The 18,809-nt window shown below is 39.5% G+C and overlaps 1 protein-coding gene across 1 annotated transcript in view; it reads left to right on the plus strand.

The window, feature by feature from the left end:
• Positions 1-18,809, plus strand: part of PCDH15 (protocadherin related 15) — a 2,579,312-nt gene that overhangs the window by 2,254,532 nt on the left and 305,971 nt on the right. Inside the window, exon 27 of the mRNA XM_078642873.1 lies at positions 10,132-10,347. Coding sequence (XP_078498999.1) covers positions 10,132-10,347 — 216 coding nt within the window. The remainder of the gene's footprint in view (positions 1-10,131; positions 10,348-18,809) is intronic.

Below are 18,809 nucleotides of genomic sequence, written 5' to 3' on the forward strand. Positions count from 1 at the left end.
GTATTGCCATGTTGACTGGGCATGTGCACCCACTTGCCAGTCCCTCAAACTTCCCTTTTCTTCATATCAGACACCCCTATGGTAAGCCCAAGGGCAGGGTGCATTGTAAGTATAAGGTAGGACAAGCCCTGATGTGTGTGGTTGTCCTAATAGTGAGTTACAGACATTTTCGTTTTTCACTATTGCAAGGCTACCTATTCCCTATAGGCCAGAATGGGCAGTTTGATTATTACATCTTATAATCCAAACTGACTCAGGGTACTAGGTAGAAATTCGAGTTTAGTATGCCTGAACTCAGAATGGTAAAACATATATTTTAGTAAAGTTGGTTTTAACATTCTGTATTTGAAAATACCACTTTTAGAAGTAGGTATTTTCTTGTCTAACTATCCAAGCCTGCCTCTGCTAGGTTGTGTATTCCTTGTCTGGAGTTTGAGTGGTCTACAACCTTTACACCGTGGTGCCATTGCGACGCGTCTTTTACAACGCAAGTCGTTACCACGACTTGCGCTGGAGGGCGCTCTAGACTAAGGAATAGTAGATTTACTATTCCAACAATTTCCCTACTGTACGTAGGCTGGAGTTGGAATAGTCAATCTTACTATTCTTAAGTCCAGCACCGGTAACGACTTGCATTGTAAAAGATGCAATGTGATTTACCGCGATCATTTTGATCGCATTGTAACATCGTACATCCTTTGAGTGACAGGCGCTGTGGGATTCCAGGAGACAGGCTGAGTCAGCACAGTGCTGAATAGAGAGATCTGCATCTAGATGGGAGGGAGGAGTTGCACCTGCGACCTGAATAGGACTGTGCCTTCCCTCCGCAATGCTGGCTCCACCTCCTGTGGTGCGTCTGATGGCTCTGCCCTGCACAGTGAAAGGAAAGAAAGAGTCATGTAAACAGAGTGCTCCAGGACTGACCAAAACTGGTTTGGACTAGGCAAAGGCCTCTCTGCCTTCAGAGAACAAAGAGGAACTGTGTAAAAAAAAGAAGAGACCCAGACCCCAGAACTTTAGATCACTTTTGGACAGCAAGAAGAAACCTTTGCTGTGAAGCAGAACCAGAGAGACTGAGGAGAGACTATCCCTAAGCTGGAGTGTTGCTTGGGGAATTGGCCTGCAGTGGTAGCCTGACTGCCAAAGAAAGGAGAGAGGAACTTTGTGTGGATTTTCATCAACTTTTAAGGATCTCCAAGGGCTTGAGAAAGGAGCTTGCCTTCTGCTGAAGTCACAGGGACAATAGACTTCACCCACCAGCTCCCCAAGAGTTCTTTGGAAGTGCCTGCAGTTATGCTGGACTTTTTGAGGAACTACTTATCGCAAGGAGCGGGAAGCGCAACTCATGAGCAAGAAGCGTAATGCAGAACTGCCGCTGTCGCTTCACAACACGAGAGCGCCTCGCATCCCGGAGAAGTGGATCAACGTCACCTCAGATGCCCCTGCATCAACGGGAAGCGTGTTGCAGGGCCTGTCGTGGGCACCAAGAATCGCGGAGTCATTGCAGGGCCATCCAAGCACCTTGCATTGCTGGAGAAGAGGATCGACATCGCAGCAGATGCCGCTGCATCACCGGGAAGCGTGTCGCAGGGCCTGTCGAAGCTTGCATCGTTGTCAAAGCATCGCGCATCACCAGAGAAGAGGATCGACATGGCAGCAGATGCAGGGCCTGTCGCGGTCCGCATCATGGATCACTGAAATAATATCGACTACCAAAATATCGACTACCCAAAATATCGACGAGAAAATATCTACAACCAAAATATCGAGTTTGTATGTACAAACAGGTAAGTACAAAAATATCGAGTACAAAATATCGTGTACAAAAATATAGTTGTAAAAAATATCGACTTTAATAAAAACAATGTTTAATTACATTAATATAAAAAATTAATTACTAAAATATAATTAACAATACTTAAAATAACTTTTAATAATTAAATAATTAATGAAAGTAAAAAAATAATATTTTTTTAATCATATTTCTTAAAACATATATATATATAGTAACAAAATTTAATTAAATAATAGCCAATATTATTAACGTACAAATACAAAAGAATAAAAATTACTATTCCCACTGCAAAGAGTGCAACAGTGGATATATGACGTTACAACGCAACTTTTACAACGCACTACCATTACAACGTAAGTATTGGTAAGTATATAATAATTTTTTTACATTTAAATTATTTAAAATTATTTAAATATAATTTAATTTAATTTCATAAAATTAAATTAATGTAAATGTAATTTTACTTTATTTTTACACTGTACCCCTGTACCCCTGTACCCCAAAACTGACCCTGAACCCTAAAAAAACCCTTTACCCAAAAACCCCAAACTGACCCTGAATCCTAAAAAAACCCTTTACCCAAAAACCCAAAACTGACACTGAACCCTAAAAATACCCCTTTACCCAAAAACTAAAAACTGACCCTGAACCCTAAAAATACCCTTTACCCAAAAACTAAAAACTGACCCTGAACCCTTAAAATACCCCTTTACCCAAAAACTAAAAACTGACCCTGAACCCTAAAAATACCCCTTTACCCAAAAACTAAAAACTGACCCTGAACCCTAAAAATACCCCTTTACCCAAAAACTAAAAACTGACCCTGAACCCTTAAAATACCCCTTTACCCAAAAACTAAAAACTGACCCTGAACCCTAAAAATACCCCATACCCAAAAACTAAAAACTGACCCTGAACCCTTAAAATACCCCTTTACCCAAAAACTAAAAACTGACCCTGAACCCTAAAAATACCCCTTTACCCAAAAACTAAAAACTGACCCTGAACCCTAAAAATACCCCTTTAATTTAACATAATTACCAATTAATCAATTAAATTAAATTAATTACCAATTACATTTTAATTAATTAACAAATATTATTTAATTACCAATTAATTAAATATTACTACCAATTAATACATTTACATATTTAATAAATAATAATTAAATTACTTCCCACCCTATTCCCCTATAAACCCACAACCCGCTACAGGAAATACATTATTTTAATTTACATAATTAGCAATTAATCAATTAAATTAAATTAATTACCAATTAAATTTTAAATAATTAACATATAATATTTAATTACCAATTAATTAATTATTACTACCAATTAATAAATTTACATATTTAATTAATTATAATTAAATTACTTCCCACCCTATTCCCCTATAAACCCACAACCCGCTACAGATTAAAATTACACAATAATTAAAAAAAATCATTAATTAAAAATAATTATAACATAAAATGACACTTTTCACACATATTATAACATAAAAACACTATAAATAATTACATATTATATAAAAAAAGATATTTTTTACTTTCGATATTATTTACAGTCGATATTACTTCACTTACCTTAAAAACGATATTTTGGCTGTCGATATTCTGTCCTGTCGATATTTTCTCCAAACGATATTTAAAACTCGATATTTTGTCCATTCGATATTGTGGAGTCGATATTATGTCTGTGCACCCCGCATCATATCGCACCAAGAAGAAGACGAGATTTTGATATCTTTGCACCAGATCTTCATTGCATCACGGCTTTGCGTGCCACATCACCACGGAAGCGCAGTAAGAAACCAATGCCTCGCCTCCCCTCGCAAAGAAGAAGTGACGCATCACTGTCCCCTACGCAACAGTAGGGAACCGACGCATCACCGTTCTTGTGTGTAAGGAACCGATGCATCACCTTCCCTGCAACCCTTTCACTGGATTGCGTTACGCATTTTAAGATACATTGACTCAAAGTGTTGCATTTTAAGATCTAAAGAGAACTAAGCTAATTCTACCATTTTAAGAACAATATTGTGGATTTTTGTCATTTGTGGTCTTGTGTTAAATCTATATAAAATATACTTATTTTTAATATATAACTTGTGTGGTGTCCATCTGTAGTATTGTCACTTGATTCCTGTATGTGTTCACAAATGCTTTACAGACTGCCTCTGAGATAAACCTGTCAGAGCGTACCAAGCTACCAAGGGGGGAAGCATGGGTTATTTTAGGGGTGTTCCCCCTTACCCTGACTAGACGAAGGGGCCCTATTTGTCATAGCTACCTACCTGTGCCAACTAGAGACCCCCAAATCTAACACCTGCCCTTTCCCTTTCACACAGTGCACCAAGATGACTACCTGCCCTGCACTGCATGACAGTATCATAAATAGGCCCCCAAGTGTGGATCACACAAATTCATTTCATATTTACTTTAATATTATTAATATTAAATTTAATTTGTAAGGCGCGCCGATACCCAAAAAGGGTTTCCCCGCGCCTAGCACGCAAGTTGCTAGAAAGCGAGTGGTTAAAAGCACATTTACTGCTAAAAAAAAGCCAAGTTTTAAGGCATTTTTAGGCACTTTACTACTACTAAATGCCTTTTGTGAGTACCAAAAGTTAGGGTTTTGTCTTAGATTACTTTTGTGAATCGGGCCCAGGGTGATTAATTGTTTTGTCCAGAATCACATGAGGTTGAGCCAAGCACTGAGGCTGGGATTCGAACCTTGCCCCCCCCCCCCCCTCCCAGGATCCAAAATCCATAGCTCTTATTAAATACCATGTTTATTTTCAATCTTATATTTAGAACTTCAAATACACTGTTTAGCCAGCACTTAATTAGTTATTATAACATATGAAATGAATAGGACTGCATATTTATTTATTGAGATCGAGGGGGGGAAATAAGTGTGCTTTGAGGTGGCTAAAACACTCACCCTGCATCCCCACAGAATTCCCCACCCATATGAAGGAAATGAGTGTTATGAAGGCAATCGCACTAGACCCATAAATAAAAGATCTGAAGCTCTCGAATTTCTGAACTTCAAACACAAGGAGCATTTGAATCAGGCTTGGTGGATCGGAAGTAAATCATTTACGATCAGCAGTCGCTTTTTCTGCCTTGAAACGAGGAGTTGCGCGTTTGTCAGTAGAATGTAAATAAACCATTATTACTCCTTGCATTCATTGTGTAAGATTGCTGTAAAAATTGGCATTGCTTCAATATGTACGATATAATATGCACCCCTCACCCCAAGAAAACGATTTCAAAATCAGAAATAGCTTATGAAACTGTTTATTACTTTACTAAATTTATGATTGCCCAGTGGTGTTATATACTAGTTTAAAAACATTTTGCCTTATTTATGAAGGCCTTGCGCCGCCGGTGCGTCACTTTTTCCCCATGTTAAAAGTGACGCCCCGGCGGCGCAAGGCCTTCATAAATAATGCCCTTTATGTTAATGTTAACGCTTGACGTTCAGTTGGTAAACATATATATATGACATTTATATTTATTAAAAAATATATAAAACTTAAACAAACATGTTTCTTTGTTATACTACCACTAAATTGCGACCGCTACAAATTCCAAAATTCCAGAAGCTTCTCGCAGTCTGCTTGGAAAGGGAACGTGGGATACATTTGTAACCTGAGAGAGACTTATCTTATAGTAAAGAGGTGCTACTCTTGCAATAAATGGCTCATGAAGGAAAAAATTGAAGCAGAAACCAAGTCAGTGAAATATTTTCATTTTACAAGTTGAATATGAATAAGCCTATGCAGCAGTTTAGGAATATTTTTGCTGTGAGGTGGAGTAATTAGTATTTCGGAAAAAAGCACATCATTTTGTAAAAATTGAACGGCCTCCTCCTGCTGATATTATATTGCGATGTTGCGCCAGGCTTGTATTTATTTGTTAGGTATGTGTGTGAGCTCCTGAGTTTACACATCTTCCAATTCAGCTTACTTTTTTTTATTACTCACAAGTTTCTTTATTGCATGTAGCTTGCAATGAAAAAAGAAGTTAGTTTCAGGGCCCTTTTCAGGCTATGGAAAATCCAGGGGCGGCTCCTCCACGTGGGTGTCGGAGCGTCACCCCACTGCTTTCTCGCAGTGTGGGAAGCAATAACGTAAAATGGCATAAATACCATTTTATATTTCTGCTTCTCGCACATAAGAAGGGTATGCCTGGTTGGGGCTGGTGGGTGGGCCGTGCGGGGAGGCGTGGCTAGCCCAATCTTATGGGTGCTGACTGTTTGGTCAGTCCCAGGGCCGACCAACCCAGTCATGAGCACTCTCCCGTTTTCTCCATGTAGGATGCATGCAGCCTGCATGGAGAAAACAGCCTCCTCATAGACGTGGCGACCTAGCGAATCACAACGCTGCCATTGCAGCATTGTGATTGGCTTAGGAGAGGAGAAGTAGGCTGCTTCTTGTGAGAAGAGAGAGAGCAGGAGACGCAACGCGGGAGTACGGGACCGGAGGCGAAGGTAAGTTAAACAATTTTTTTTATTAAATTAACCCCCCCTCCAAGCGCTACCCACTCCACATGTGACCCCCTACCCGCGAGTCATACTAACCACAACTGGAAATCTTCTTGATGCAAAGAGCTACCCTGTGGTAACAGGCAGCTAGTGCACTGCCGGACCGGCGGTAGCGGGGACCAGATATTTTCCCAGTAGGCTGGAAGGGTGGGGGCCGGTATTGAGGCCACAGGCCACTTTTCTTACAGGGGGCCAGTTTTGCAGCAGTGCCGCAATATCGGCCCCCTGTAAGATTGTAAGATAAGCGGAAGCGGAGTTTTGTGGTGTTATACCTCCCCTATTAAATGAATTTTCTGATAAATAGTTGGGTACAGGTGGTTTCAGGCGGGTATTGTGAGATGTCAGTTAGATTTCCAGAGGGATATTTACATACACACAGAAAAATGCGCACACACTCTTACTCTTTCTGTTATAAAAGTGATCAGAATAATGAATATTTCCCAAAATATTGTTTTCTCTTCTAGTACTCCTTAGGCCCCTGTCATGCACCCTGCTTGTTCCATAATGTATTTAATCATGATATGCAGGCCTGATTGTCGGAAAGCCTGAAGCTCACCCACCCAATACAATCATACTGACCAAACTACGCCTCTACTTACCTTTTTGACACAACGGTGGGCACTCGGGGAGACAACCTGCTGCTCCACAGGACGTCTGGTGCAGAAAAATCATTATCAAATGGACGGTGAATTGGAGTTCTCACTACTCACTACTCCAGTAGCCAATCAGAAAAAAGCAAAGAACCTTCAGCTAGATTCATGACGAAGGCAGTCTTCATATTTTGCGGTAGTAGGTCGAGCTGTTGGAAACTTTATAAAAATGCAGAAAAGATTGCCCTACTTTACAGGATGCAGAACAAATAACACCACACGCAATAAGGGCTGGTTTGATCATGTATGTACAGCACTCCATGTACAACTCAAACGTGCCTTATCATTAAGACCGAGGGATCAAAATGAAGTTTCACTCCTGAGAAAGAATTATAAAATGGCACTTTCTAAAAGGAAGAGGGAGCTGCAACAGGAAGCATGGGATAATCTATCACGTGATGCAGAAACCTCAGATAGCTGCCTGTTTTGGTCAACGGTTAATTCACCCTTTCTAAAGGACGACAAAGCCCCGCATCTAATGTCAGCAGTGAGGCTTGGGTGTCTCATTTTTCGGCTATATTTAATGCTAATGGCTCTATTGTGGAAGAACTAAGCCATTGGCCTATACTCCCATTGGATATCTCATTGGGAGAAGTTGAAAGTAATATTGGGGCCAGCAAGGGGGGCAAGGCACAAGGGCCTGATGCGGTCCCCATCGATGTGTATAGGGCCATTCCGCAAATGTGGGGACCTATCCTCACTCTGGTTCTTAACGCGGCTGTGGTAACTATGATTCCGCCTACCTGGGTAGATTCTATTATTGTCCCTATTTATAAAAAGGGGGACAGGTCTGCAGCAAGTAACTACCGCCCGATCAGTCTGTTAGACTCATCGGTGAAAGTTATGAGCAGAGTGTTGCTGTCCAGGCTGGAATCTTGGGCTAAGGATGAAGGGATCATCGCAAGCTCACAGTATGGCTTTAGAAAGGGCCGAGGGACACTGGATCAGTGCCTGAATCTAGAACTCCTAATTGGCAAGTACACTACGGCAAAGCAGGATACTTTGTACCTCTGCTTTGCCGACTTGAGTAGTGCATTTGACCTAGTAGACCATTCAATCCTGTGGCCAGTCTTATTAGAAATGGGTGCACCGGAACCCATTATCTTTTTCTTAGCTAGACTTTATGAAAAGATGCAAACGTGCGTGCGCTACTGGGGTAAACGGAGAGAATTCGGCAGGGCTGCGTTCTTGCCCCCCTGTTGTTTACCCTTTTTGTTAACGCCATGGATGCTGTTCTGAAAAAAAGTCCAAGCAGATGTCCCACGGGTCAACGGATTAGGCGTGCCAGTACTGCTTTAGCAGATGACGCTGTGCTTCTCTCGAGGACCCATATAGGTCTACAGCGCCTGATGGATAAGTTCTCTGATTTTATTAGGGAAAGAAAGTTGTTGATTAATAAGAGTAAAACTCTTGTTATGACTTGTGGGGCTAAATGTAACAAGAGGAACGCTTTTTTATTGAAAGGGTTAAAGTGCAGCAGGTGGAAACGTTTTGTTAATTGGGTGTTACCTTTACGCATAATAATAGCTGGTCCCAAGAACTTTCAAATGTTAGGACAAAAATGGTAAAGAGTGCCCACGGTATCTTTAAGTTCGCATCTAAGATCGGCGATAGACGGATTAGAGACATGATGTCAATTTACAAGGCCAGGAGTGTCTCAATTGCATTATACGGTGCAGGGATATGGGGTTACACTAATGTAAATGTCGTGCAAAGAGAAGAAAACAACTTCCTCAAAAAACTTCTTTGCATACCTACCTCAGCCCCAAACGAATTGACTCATAGAGGACTGGGTGTCGCCTATTTAGGCGACCTCATTTCGTTGAGACCCCTGATGATATGGCGTGCGATTTGGGGGAAGGATGAAACGGCCTTTATTCAAAGCGTAATTAAGGATTGCCTTGACCTAGACAACTATACCAAGATACCCTGGCTTAAGTATGTTCTAGACAGCTTCAGGGATATTTTTGGGTTCAATGTACTGGCTGAACCATGTTCTGCAAGGAATATCCCTAAAGTAGACATGAAAAACATCTTTCTGCAGTACAGAGCACAGAAACGTCTGGAAGCTAACTGTCGTCTTACCACAGTCTGTCTTTATAATAAATACATTGAAGGTGATTTACCACAGCTATATTTGAGCATGGTAACTAGACCTGCACATAGGTTTGTCTTAACCAGACTAAGATTCGGTACGGCTCACGTTTTGGTTGCCTTTCCCCAACCTAAGAAGCAACCCGTTGGGCCGTGCCCATGCGATGGGCATTCCAAGCAAAGTACCCTGCACTTCATGTTAATCTGCACTCCCTTTTTGAATGTTAGGGTGGCCTACCTGATACCGTAAAATATGGTGTTGGAAATGTGGAGGAAGCGATGAAGCTAATTTATAATATGAATTCTCTGGACAAATGTTTTTATATTGACACTTTTATTTCTAAATCAGTTCAGATGAGAAATAGTATGTTATTTTAAATATTTATTCTTTTTAACCTGTATTGTTTTTACTAAGCATCTTTTTAACCGTATTGTATTGTATCATGCATTTTGCTTATGTGCTTTTATGGTCATTGTATAATATGAACCGAATAAAGCTTCATGAAATGAAAATGATTGCCCTACTTCGAGTTGTGGAAGAAAGAGCTAGTTCTGTTCTTTATCTTTTTGTCAAATGAAATTCCGAAGTGTTCGCTAGAGGCCAGGGTTGTAAAAGTGAAAATAGTTTAAAGCCAAGGCATACTAGAGAGAGATTCTGATGTTAAATTGTTAAAAGATGGGAGTGATGAACGATTATGTGTTTGCTGGGTAAATAGGGTCCTAAGTGGCAACTCTTGCAATAGTAATTACTCGTATATTATTTATATAATACTTAATAAATTGCCTTTTACATTAGTCAAGGAATTCTACTATGAATTAATAACCTTCGCCAAATGTTGTTTCCTATCTATGACAGAAAACAAAATTTGCAACTGCCAAATTTATGCAGGTTTATTTTGCTTTTAAGACGTAGAAATGTATTTACATTTATAATCCAAGTATACTTACATTACATTTTTGCAAGCAGCATAGGGATTCATTGACCTGGATTTACAGATAAATTACTTTCTTTGTTTTACATTTTGTTTCCTTTCAGACAACTGACCGTGATTCTGGGAACTACAGCGCGAATCAGTACAGATTAATTGTGCCACCTATCAAAGATGGCAAAGAGGGCTTTGTGATTGAGCCATACACTGGGATCATTAAAACAGCAATGCTGTTCAAAAACATGAGGCGCTCCTACTTTAAGTTCGAAGCCATCGCGACAGACAATTATGGAAAAGGCTTGAGCAGCAAAGCCGAAGTCATTGTAAGTAGTCTTTCTTTTGTCTATACAATTACTTACTTCTCTAGAAAATTTGACATTTTCGGAAAAAAAATATTACGCAAATCATCAGTAGTGACTTAGCTAAACTTGAATTCATACAACACATTTCCAGATGTATTTTTTTTTTTAGATGTCTGTCTCATAAATCTACAGACTGTAATGATATAATATAGTAGAAAATATTGATCATTTGGCATACAAATCATACACAAAAATGTGCTCAGTCCTAGAGACACACGAAGGCTCACATTGCACCCGTGCACGTGTACGGGAGCACAGCACAAGCACACATGCACATTAGGCAAACGCAGGGTCAGATTAGTTGATTTGTGTAGGCAGTGCGATTGATAATTGTTATGAGATTTTTGCTCCCTAGCCTTTTTGATATTACAACTTGCATTCCTTTCATGTCTTCTGTTGAATGAATGAATTGAATTTATTTGCATAAGTTAATTAAAACCATTGCATTACAATAAAAACATTAAAGGAAAAAAATAACACAATTCATAGAAGTTAAAAACTCTGGTAAGGTGTCTTCTGTTTTAATGATCATGCCAGCTCAAGCTTAAGGTTCAGGCCATTCTAAGGCAAGAGAACCTACCACGTTGCACAGTGACTTCAGACATGTCTCTCCTGTATGCCATAAGTATACATTTGCGATAGGCTAACTCATACTCTCCTCACTTCTAAATAGCGGGACCGCTTACTACTACACTGGATATTAACAAGGGGTATTCATGAAAGTACTGAGAAATGGCAAAACAGTTGTTATTGTTATGAAACATACATTTGTGTAGTATGAGAGAATATTTTGTCATGATTTCATGTTCCACAAGAATTAGGAAAGCACCTTACAAATGCTAATTTCCTTTATGAATAATTTTTAAAAATTATAAAATCCAATTGTATTATCTTGATAAAGGTGTTGAGGACTCAGGCAAACTCTTCCCTCAGATGCATGCTCAGTATCTCCCTTTCATGATAGGGTACCCTTTACTGATACACTTGAAAATGAGGGCATTAGGAAGCCGTATAGTTTTTCAGCGACACTTTAGCCCATCCTTCCTACTTTCAAAAGGTTGGCTTGTGATGCAAATCAGAGCAGCCGTTCAGAAGCTCTGCTAGTGCCCTGATGGGATGTCATAGTACTCTTACTTGTTGAAGGGCTGAGTATTTCAAGAGTATCTTCATGCAGTATGTCAAAAATATTATTGGTACTGCACAAATGTGCCCAGGTACGTTTTAAACAACAGCAGTGTGCTCTCACTCTACCCTGAAGTGGTCCTGTTCTCATATCCTTCTTCACTTTATTCCCTCTTACATTTTAGATGAACTACCACCAAGTAACGCTTCGTTGACTTTTATCCTATAGTCCTTCCCTGCAGACTATAGAAAAGAAGCATTGCCAAAACCAATAGTTCTTCCTAAGTGCATATGCTTTTTATGCAGGGAAGAAATCCGCTAGATAAGTCGGGCTGAAGCGTGTCTTCTCAACGGTCATGACAGCTGCATGACAAAGGTGCACCAAAGCCTAGTCCATCTGTTCCCGTTAGCGCCTATTCAGAGCCAAGCACAAACCATGTTGCCCAAATTTCCACAGAGTTGGTTTGCAAAATTTAAATTTGCCCACAAAAAATATGCAAATTAACACTTCTTAAATGTCATAGTCTGTTCCCATGTAAGGATAGTCCACCTTCTATACTAGTTTTGGAAAGCCAAAAAATGACTATTGTTACTTTGTTGTGCTGTGTTAAATGATACATTTGTCTTACCATAGTTGAAAAAGTAAATCTCACACCCCTCAATATATACACTTTCTCAAGTGGTTGACAGACTGGTGGTAGAAAAATAAATCTGACCCCACCACCCATGTATGTATGGACTTATTACAAGCATCCTCCAATCATTTTGTGTGTGTTTGAATCACATTCAACTATACATACTTACCAATAGTATGGTATTATTTTGAGTCATTATATTTTTGTACTCTTTCTCATATGTATATAAAGTCGATATTTTTGTTGTTGAAAGGATATTTGTGCTACAATATTTTTGTGATTGATACTTTGACATGGAAATCCGTCTCAGGGCAAAACCAGGGCAGAATCACACACCGTGACTCCTTTGTTTTGCTATAGAATTTGGTATAAAGCAATATAATTTTGTTTTTTCTATCTGACATGATAGTTTTAATTTGCTCCCTTGAATGCTGTAGTCCGGGTCTGTTGAATTTGGTGGAAAACGTTGCCAGTTATCTGGTTATCTTAGATGCAAAGTCTAAATCAGTTATGGTAGTCATTCCAAGGCAATAAAAAACAGTGATTATGTGAAAGGCCATTTCAAATGTGTATTAGGGCATTACATCATGAATTATCATGACATTTAGAGATACTTTCAGGAGGTAAATCAGAAACTGACATAACAAGAAGATACAAGTTATAGTTGCTTTATGAGCTATGGTAAAAATTCTCATATGGAATGTGCTACCAATCATTTAATTTTTGTTCCAAGATGGTTATCCCTCTGATGAGGCATTAAGTTGGATGTCTGGAATACATTGTAAAAACATCCCTCTTCTTTCCAAGTTTATTCCTGTTTCTACTTGTGGACTGTGGATTTTTGTCCATTGCTAGTGTCCGAAATGGCCTCAACAAAACTTTACACATCATTTATTTGTGGATTCTTGGAGGGGATGAGGGCAGTGGAGTTGGCCACAGGGAATTTAGATTATTAATGGTAGGGATGACAGAGTGAGAGAGAACCACTACCAATGTCAGACAAGGATTTGATAGGCATGCAGAGATACCATATTTTGATGATCAGGTTGGTGTCTGTTATTAGATCTTTAGTAGTAAATACCTCCTCAATCTCCTCAGAAAATGCTGCATGCCAGGTCACATATGCAGATTCAGTGTAGACGTTAGATTCAGGAATAATTTTTACGTATGCCGGAAAGGATTTTGGGGGTCACTGTTCAGAGTAAAAAGAGTGCATGTGGGCTATGGTTTGAGAGCAGATGGTGGAATATGCCCGTGCCAAACATGGTATCTCAGCTGCTATTGAAGTGCTGGTTGGTTAAATAACGCATAGCGACTGCCGCCGCTAAAATATGCAGCGACAAGATATCTAAAACTCGAGTTAACATTTCAACAGTGATCCCCTTTGGGAGAATCCGCCTAAAATCAAGACTTGACTTGGTCCTACTTGATTATTGAACCGCTGCAAAGGGTCTGTATATTCAATTGACTGTAGGTCCTGAAGATGATCTGACAGACGATTACCCCACAACAGACCGAAACGTCCACTTCTCCAACTATTTACCAAACATTCATTGTTTTGAAGTATCTTCTTCTGGATTTTCAGTTTTGTTACTTTTCTGATTTCTTTGGAATAGATGTATACATTCGTGATGAGTAGGTAGATTTTTACATCCTCTCTCATGGTGTTTTGCGACATTGATTGTATTTGACTGTACCCTTTTGAATTTTATCTATAAAAATGTTGTACTTTTTTAAAAAGATATTCTTGTGTCTTTGATATTATCTTTTCATTCATTGAATATTTATGTTTCCTATAACTTGACATATGCATTGATTGTTCATGGGTTCAAGACCAATTTGGATTGAACCTCCAAGTAATTACGTACACATTTTATCAGAGCAAGAATCTTTAAAGAAAATCCCTTGTAGGCACTATTTACCTATTATTGACTTCACTGCCCAAGCCTCCAATGGTATATTGGGGTTCCCCACTTTCTTATCCTGTTGAAGTATGCAGGCACTGAAATGATTGTCTATTGGAATGGCTGTATTAGTAATAGTTGTCTTGTAGAGACGGTGTAGAATTGTTAGCAGCATTGTCAGGAGAGTATTATCTTAATAATGATCCACTGGGCAGATGTATACCACATCCCTTCATGTCTGTCTTACTTTCTTCACTCTTCCATCCTCTTTTGATCTGTGTCTTACACATAGACATTTGTTGAAGTGCATGAACATTTTTCGGCAACAGCCAGACCACAGCATCAGCTTTGTTACTCAGAGAGAGTGTAGGAGGATTCAGAACTAAAACTGTGTAGCATTGAGTGGCATCTGTGTGCTGAGAAGTGGGGTATTGTCATATCAACAGACATCTTTTAAAAGTGGCCATGTTTTACTCAGACACTACTGTGTTTTCTACATCATTTAAACCACAGCAGTATCTGAACATATTATGCTTACAATAGGACGGAATATTCTTTCACACACTCCACTACAGAATTAATAGGATGAGAGGAGCTAAAGATGCAGTAGCTGAACTTCCTGTTATGCTTGCATCTAACATTCCTTATGAGACTCCAGTCATTGCTATAACATTATTTAAACAATGCCCAATCTCTGCATGGATTACAGTGAGAGCTAAAACACTAAAACACCTATATTTATGATTTGGTAACTTATGTGTATTCCTAAATGTCAAATGCAATTCCAACCCTAAATGTAGCTTTGAATCACATTTACATTTTTCACCTCAGCAGCTCCAACAAATATTGTAATGCTACACTAAAAGGTATTTTTCCCTTTCAATCTACATGCAGGTGCTCTGTATGCTGTTTTAATAAAAATAAAAATCAGCATATAGATAGGTTTTTAGGTATCTTTTTAACAGAACTAATCAATTGAAGGTCCGGCTGCTTTATTGTTCATTTGAAGCATACTTTGATGTAACTTATATTTGTGTTCATGTGAGACCTACACAGTACCAGACCTGTCAACGCACATGGTGCCACTGTGTGACACACTATATTTGCTCAGTTCATATGGTAACACAGTGAGGGCAGATATGACATGGTGGCAAGGAAAACAAGCTGAAAACCACAGCAAACAGTGGATTTTCAGTTTGTTTTCAGAGGTTTTGAATGGTCAATGTCCATTAATTGGTGTGAAAACACCCAGAACATTGGCACCAGCTTCAGAAAGCTTTTTTGGGGGGGGGGAGGGTGGTTTGGAGGTAAGGGGGGCAAACGTGCCTCTTAGGTACTTCTTGGAACGAGGCCCCTGCCCCTACAAAGCCCCAATGACTGCACCAACTGTGTATTTGATATTGCAGTTGGCAGGTATGCAGTATACATTCTGTTTCTGGACGGTATAAGAAATCAAGACCTGGAAAAGCCAATGGATCTTCCCCTAGTGACCTTGCAAAGCTTTATTTAATTATTTACCTTTTAAAAACATTTGCAATAGGTATAAAACATGTAGGAAGAAATAAACTATATAGCAAATGGTGACACAACAACATGTGTTTATTCTATTAAATGACATTGTGGAAAGTTAACATTGGTAAAACATCTTGAAAGGCAAAGACTAAGGGACTGATTCGCAAAGGAACTCTGCACTCATGGCAGAGACTCCACATTTGTGGGTGAGTCTCCACAATCAGGGCAGAATCTCCACAATGAGAATTCTGATTGTGGAGAGTCCTCCCCGAGTGTCGGAGTGTGGAGACCCTCTGTGAATCAGCCCCTAAGATCGGAGAAAACAAGAGCACCATAAGGAGCAAAAAAATCACAAATCACCAGTTTTCATACATTCGAAGGAGTTAGATCACAGTATAAGCCAAATAAGAAAAACAAAGTCCCGGGCACACATAGTTGGTATCAATATGCGGTTCTGCAAGGTTTCGTATTCAAACAGAATCTGTGGTCAACACCAGATGAATAGTTTCATGTGTGTTTAATGAATGAAATAATGTAAAAACACCAGATGAATAGTTTCATGTGTGTTTAATGAGTGAAATAATGTAAAAGCAACCAGCCGACACATGTTTTGTCACATGAGGGAGTGATCCTGTGACTTCTTCAGGGCCGAGAGAGCTGCAATGTAGGATGAGCGTAACAGCAAGCTTATGATAATTCCAAGCCGGCTGAGGAAGTCACGGGATCACTCCCTCATGTGACGAACCACGTGTCAGCTGGTTGCTTTTGCACTATTTCATTCATTAAACACACGTGAAACTGTTCATCTGGTTTGGACTACAGATTCTGTTTGAATACGAAACCTTGCAGAACCGCATATTGATACCAATTACGTGTGCCCGGGACTTTGTTTTTCATTTGAATTTGTGGGTTTCTGGACTCACATATCTACGGGGGTTTCAAGGTGTTTCTCTCTCGACCTGGTGGCACCGTACATTCACATAGCTTAACTAACAGACGCATAATTAGCTTGAGCGCCATTCTTTCTGCCAAAAACTAAAAACCTTATACCGACACTAAGCCAAATAAGAGTTTGGATTTTGGAACATGTGAGGTCATCGAGAGAGGAGGGGTTGTAGAGAATATTTTGGCAAGAAGAATTGGATAAAAATAATTATTCAGAACAGTGTAGAAAAAACAACAAGAAAAATTACAAACTTACACTGGAATAAACAGTTGGGAAAATGGTGACATGAATGGTTTAACATTGATAGCACCTGACAAAAAACTAGAAAGTGACCTACAGAGCAACAGATCTGCTAACATATACAAATCAATTAAGGCCAGTCTGGCTTAACTTGAAACTAAGTGCTTGAATACCGGTATAAGATAATGCTTGTGCAGTTGAGTATAACATTTACAGAACATAATAAAAATCAGCGTGTCTTGGGAAGAGGAAGAATCAAGACAACAAGGACTATAGGGAGGAGAATATGACTAACATTTAGAAACAATCAAGAAAAGTGTAACAGGTTTATATTGAACCTTGTCAGCAAAAAACGAAGGCGACTTTAATAAACACCTAATAAGTCTCAATTGTGGACACTGATTTTAAAAGAATAAAGGATCTAACCAATGGTTTATAAAGTTCGGCCTCTTCTCTCAAGGCTAACTGATGCTTTAAAAAAAAGCCATCTTAGTCCTTACAACATCTGACATGACAATTCCATCTGGCTTAACAAAACAGACATGGGCAGCCAAGATCACAAAAAAGAAAACCAAATATAATTAAACCAAGATATTTTATGAGATAAATTCAAAACTGAGACAGTCTATTATGGTGTGTCTGGAAAGGACAGCTTCAGTTTTAACCCAGATTGACAGCCAGACTAATAAGAATCACAATTTTATAAGATTTGCTTGATTCATTGCTTAAACACCTTGGCACCAAGAGTACTGAATGATTGAACTAAAATGTTTTATTTGAAATGAAAAATGTATGCACTTGTTATAAATGTCTAATAAACGTGTAAGATCTGAGGGTGTTTACAGATCCGTTTGTTATTGATCCTCAACTGTTGTGTTGATGTTCAACTATCTTTCAAATATAGGAGGTAGGCTTCTATCTCCCTTTCTGTACATATACACACACACAGGGGCTGATTATGATGTCGTGGGGAAACTTTCTGCCCGTCTCCGTCTCGGAATGAGAGCGGACAGAAATGCGGTTGGCTGTTCTGCCTAACCGATTACGATGCGAACGAACACTGTTCGTTCGGAGTCCCATTGACTCCTATGGAAGCCTGTGTTCTGCCCGACAACACTGGCTCCTATGGGGAAATGGGGTGTATGCGGAAAACTCTGCACCCTGTCATAGGCACCCCATTGAGCCTGCCACACACTGCAGGGATTTACAGGTGGGTTCCTTGTGTACTCCCTCGGCCCCCAACCGGAGGCCTCAGGATGAAGGGTGGCCTCCCAGGGGGCCCCAAGTTCAGTTTCCAACAGCCTTTTAGTTTCAGACAGGCTGACTCGGAAAGGCTGTTGGAAACCGACAATGTAATTGCTCAGTTGGAAACGCTGTCCGTAGAGCTGTACGATGCTGGTCCGACCGACACAAACTCTCCAAGAGCCGGTCTGAACCAATTTGGAAAGACTGCGTGGTTTGCAATCCAACCGCAAACATCATAATCGGTCAGGCAGATTGGAAACCGACTGAGTCAGGCAGAAGGGTGCCGACATGGTTGAGTAGATTCCGAATGTCGGGAGAAGGCTTTCCATCCGACATCGTAATCAGCCTCACAGTGATAGTTACATAACTTAAACCATACTTGTACATGTAAATAGGACATACTGCTTACAATGGTAACTAAATACAGTCTTGAGAAATACTATGTAGCCGCATAAAGAGGAAAAAGGCTATTTAAACACATGTGTAATCACTGCATTATTTCAGAAGGGTATGGCACTGTTGTAACAGAGTAGACCAATATTTTACCTTTTTTATGTATGATCAGTCTAAATTATTGCTAATTGGCTGATACTGTTTTCGAAGACTGCTTATCAAGTGTTGCAAATTCTGAATTACTGGTTAACTTTATGATATACTTTCATAAAAAAAAGAAGGGTTGTTATGGATTGGTTGGAAAGTTGAAAGTCACTAATTACTACCGTTTTATAAATCTAGAGAGCCCATTGGGTTCTAATTCAATCTTCCTTGCAGAGAATTGTTTCCCTAGAAGAAATGCAGATAATGCGTGAAATGCATTGA

This window comes from Lissotriton helveticus, chromosome 5_1 (assembly GCF_964261635.1).
Source record: "Lissotriton helveticus chromosome 5_1, aLisHel1.1, whole genome shotgun sequence".
Classification (NCBI taxonomy): domain Eukaryota; kingdom Metazoa; phylum Chordata; class Amphibia; order Caudata; family Salamandridae; genus Lissotriton; species Lissotriton helveticus.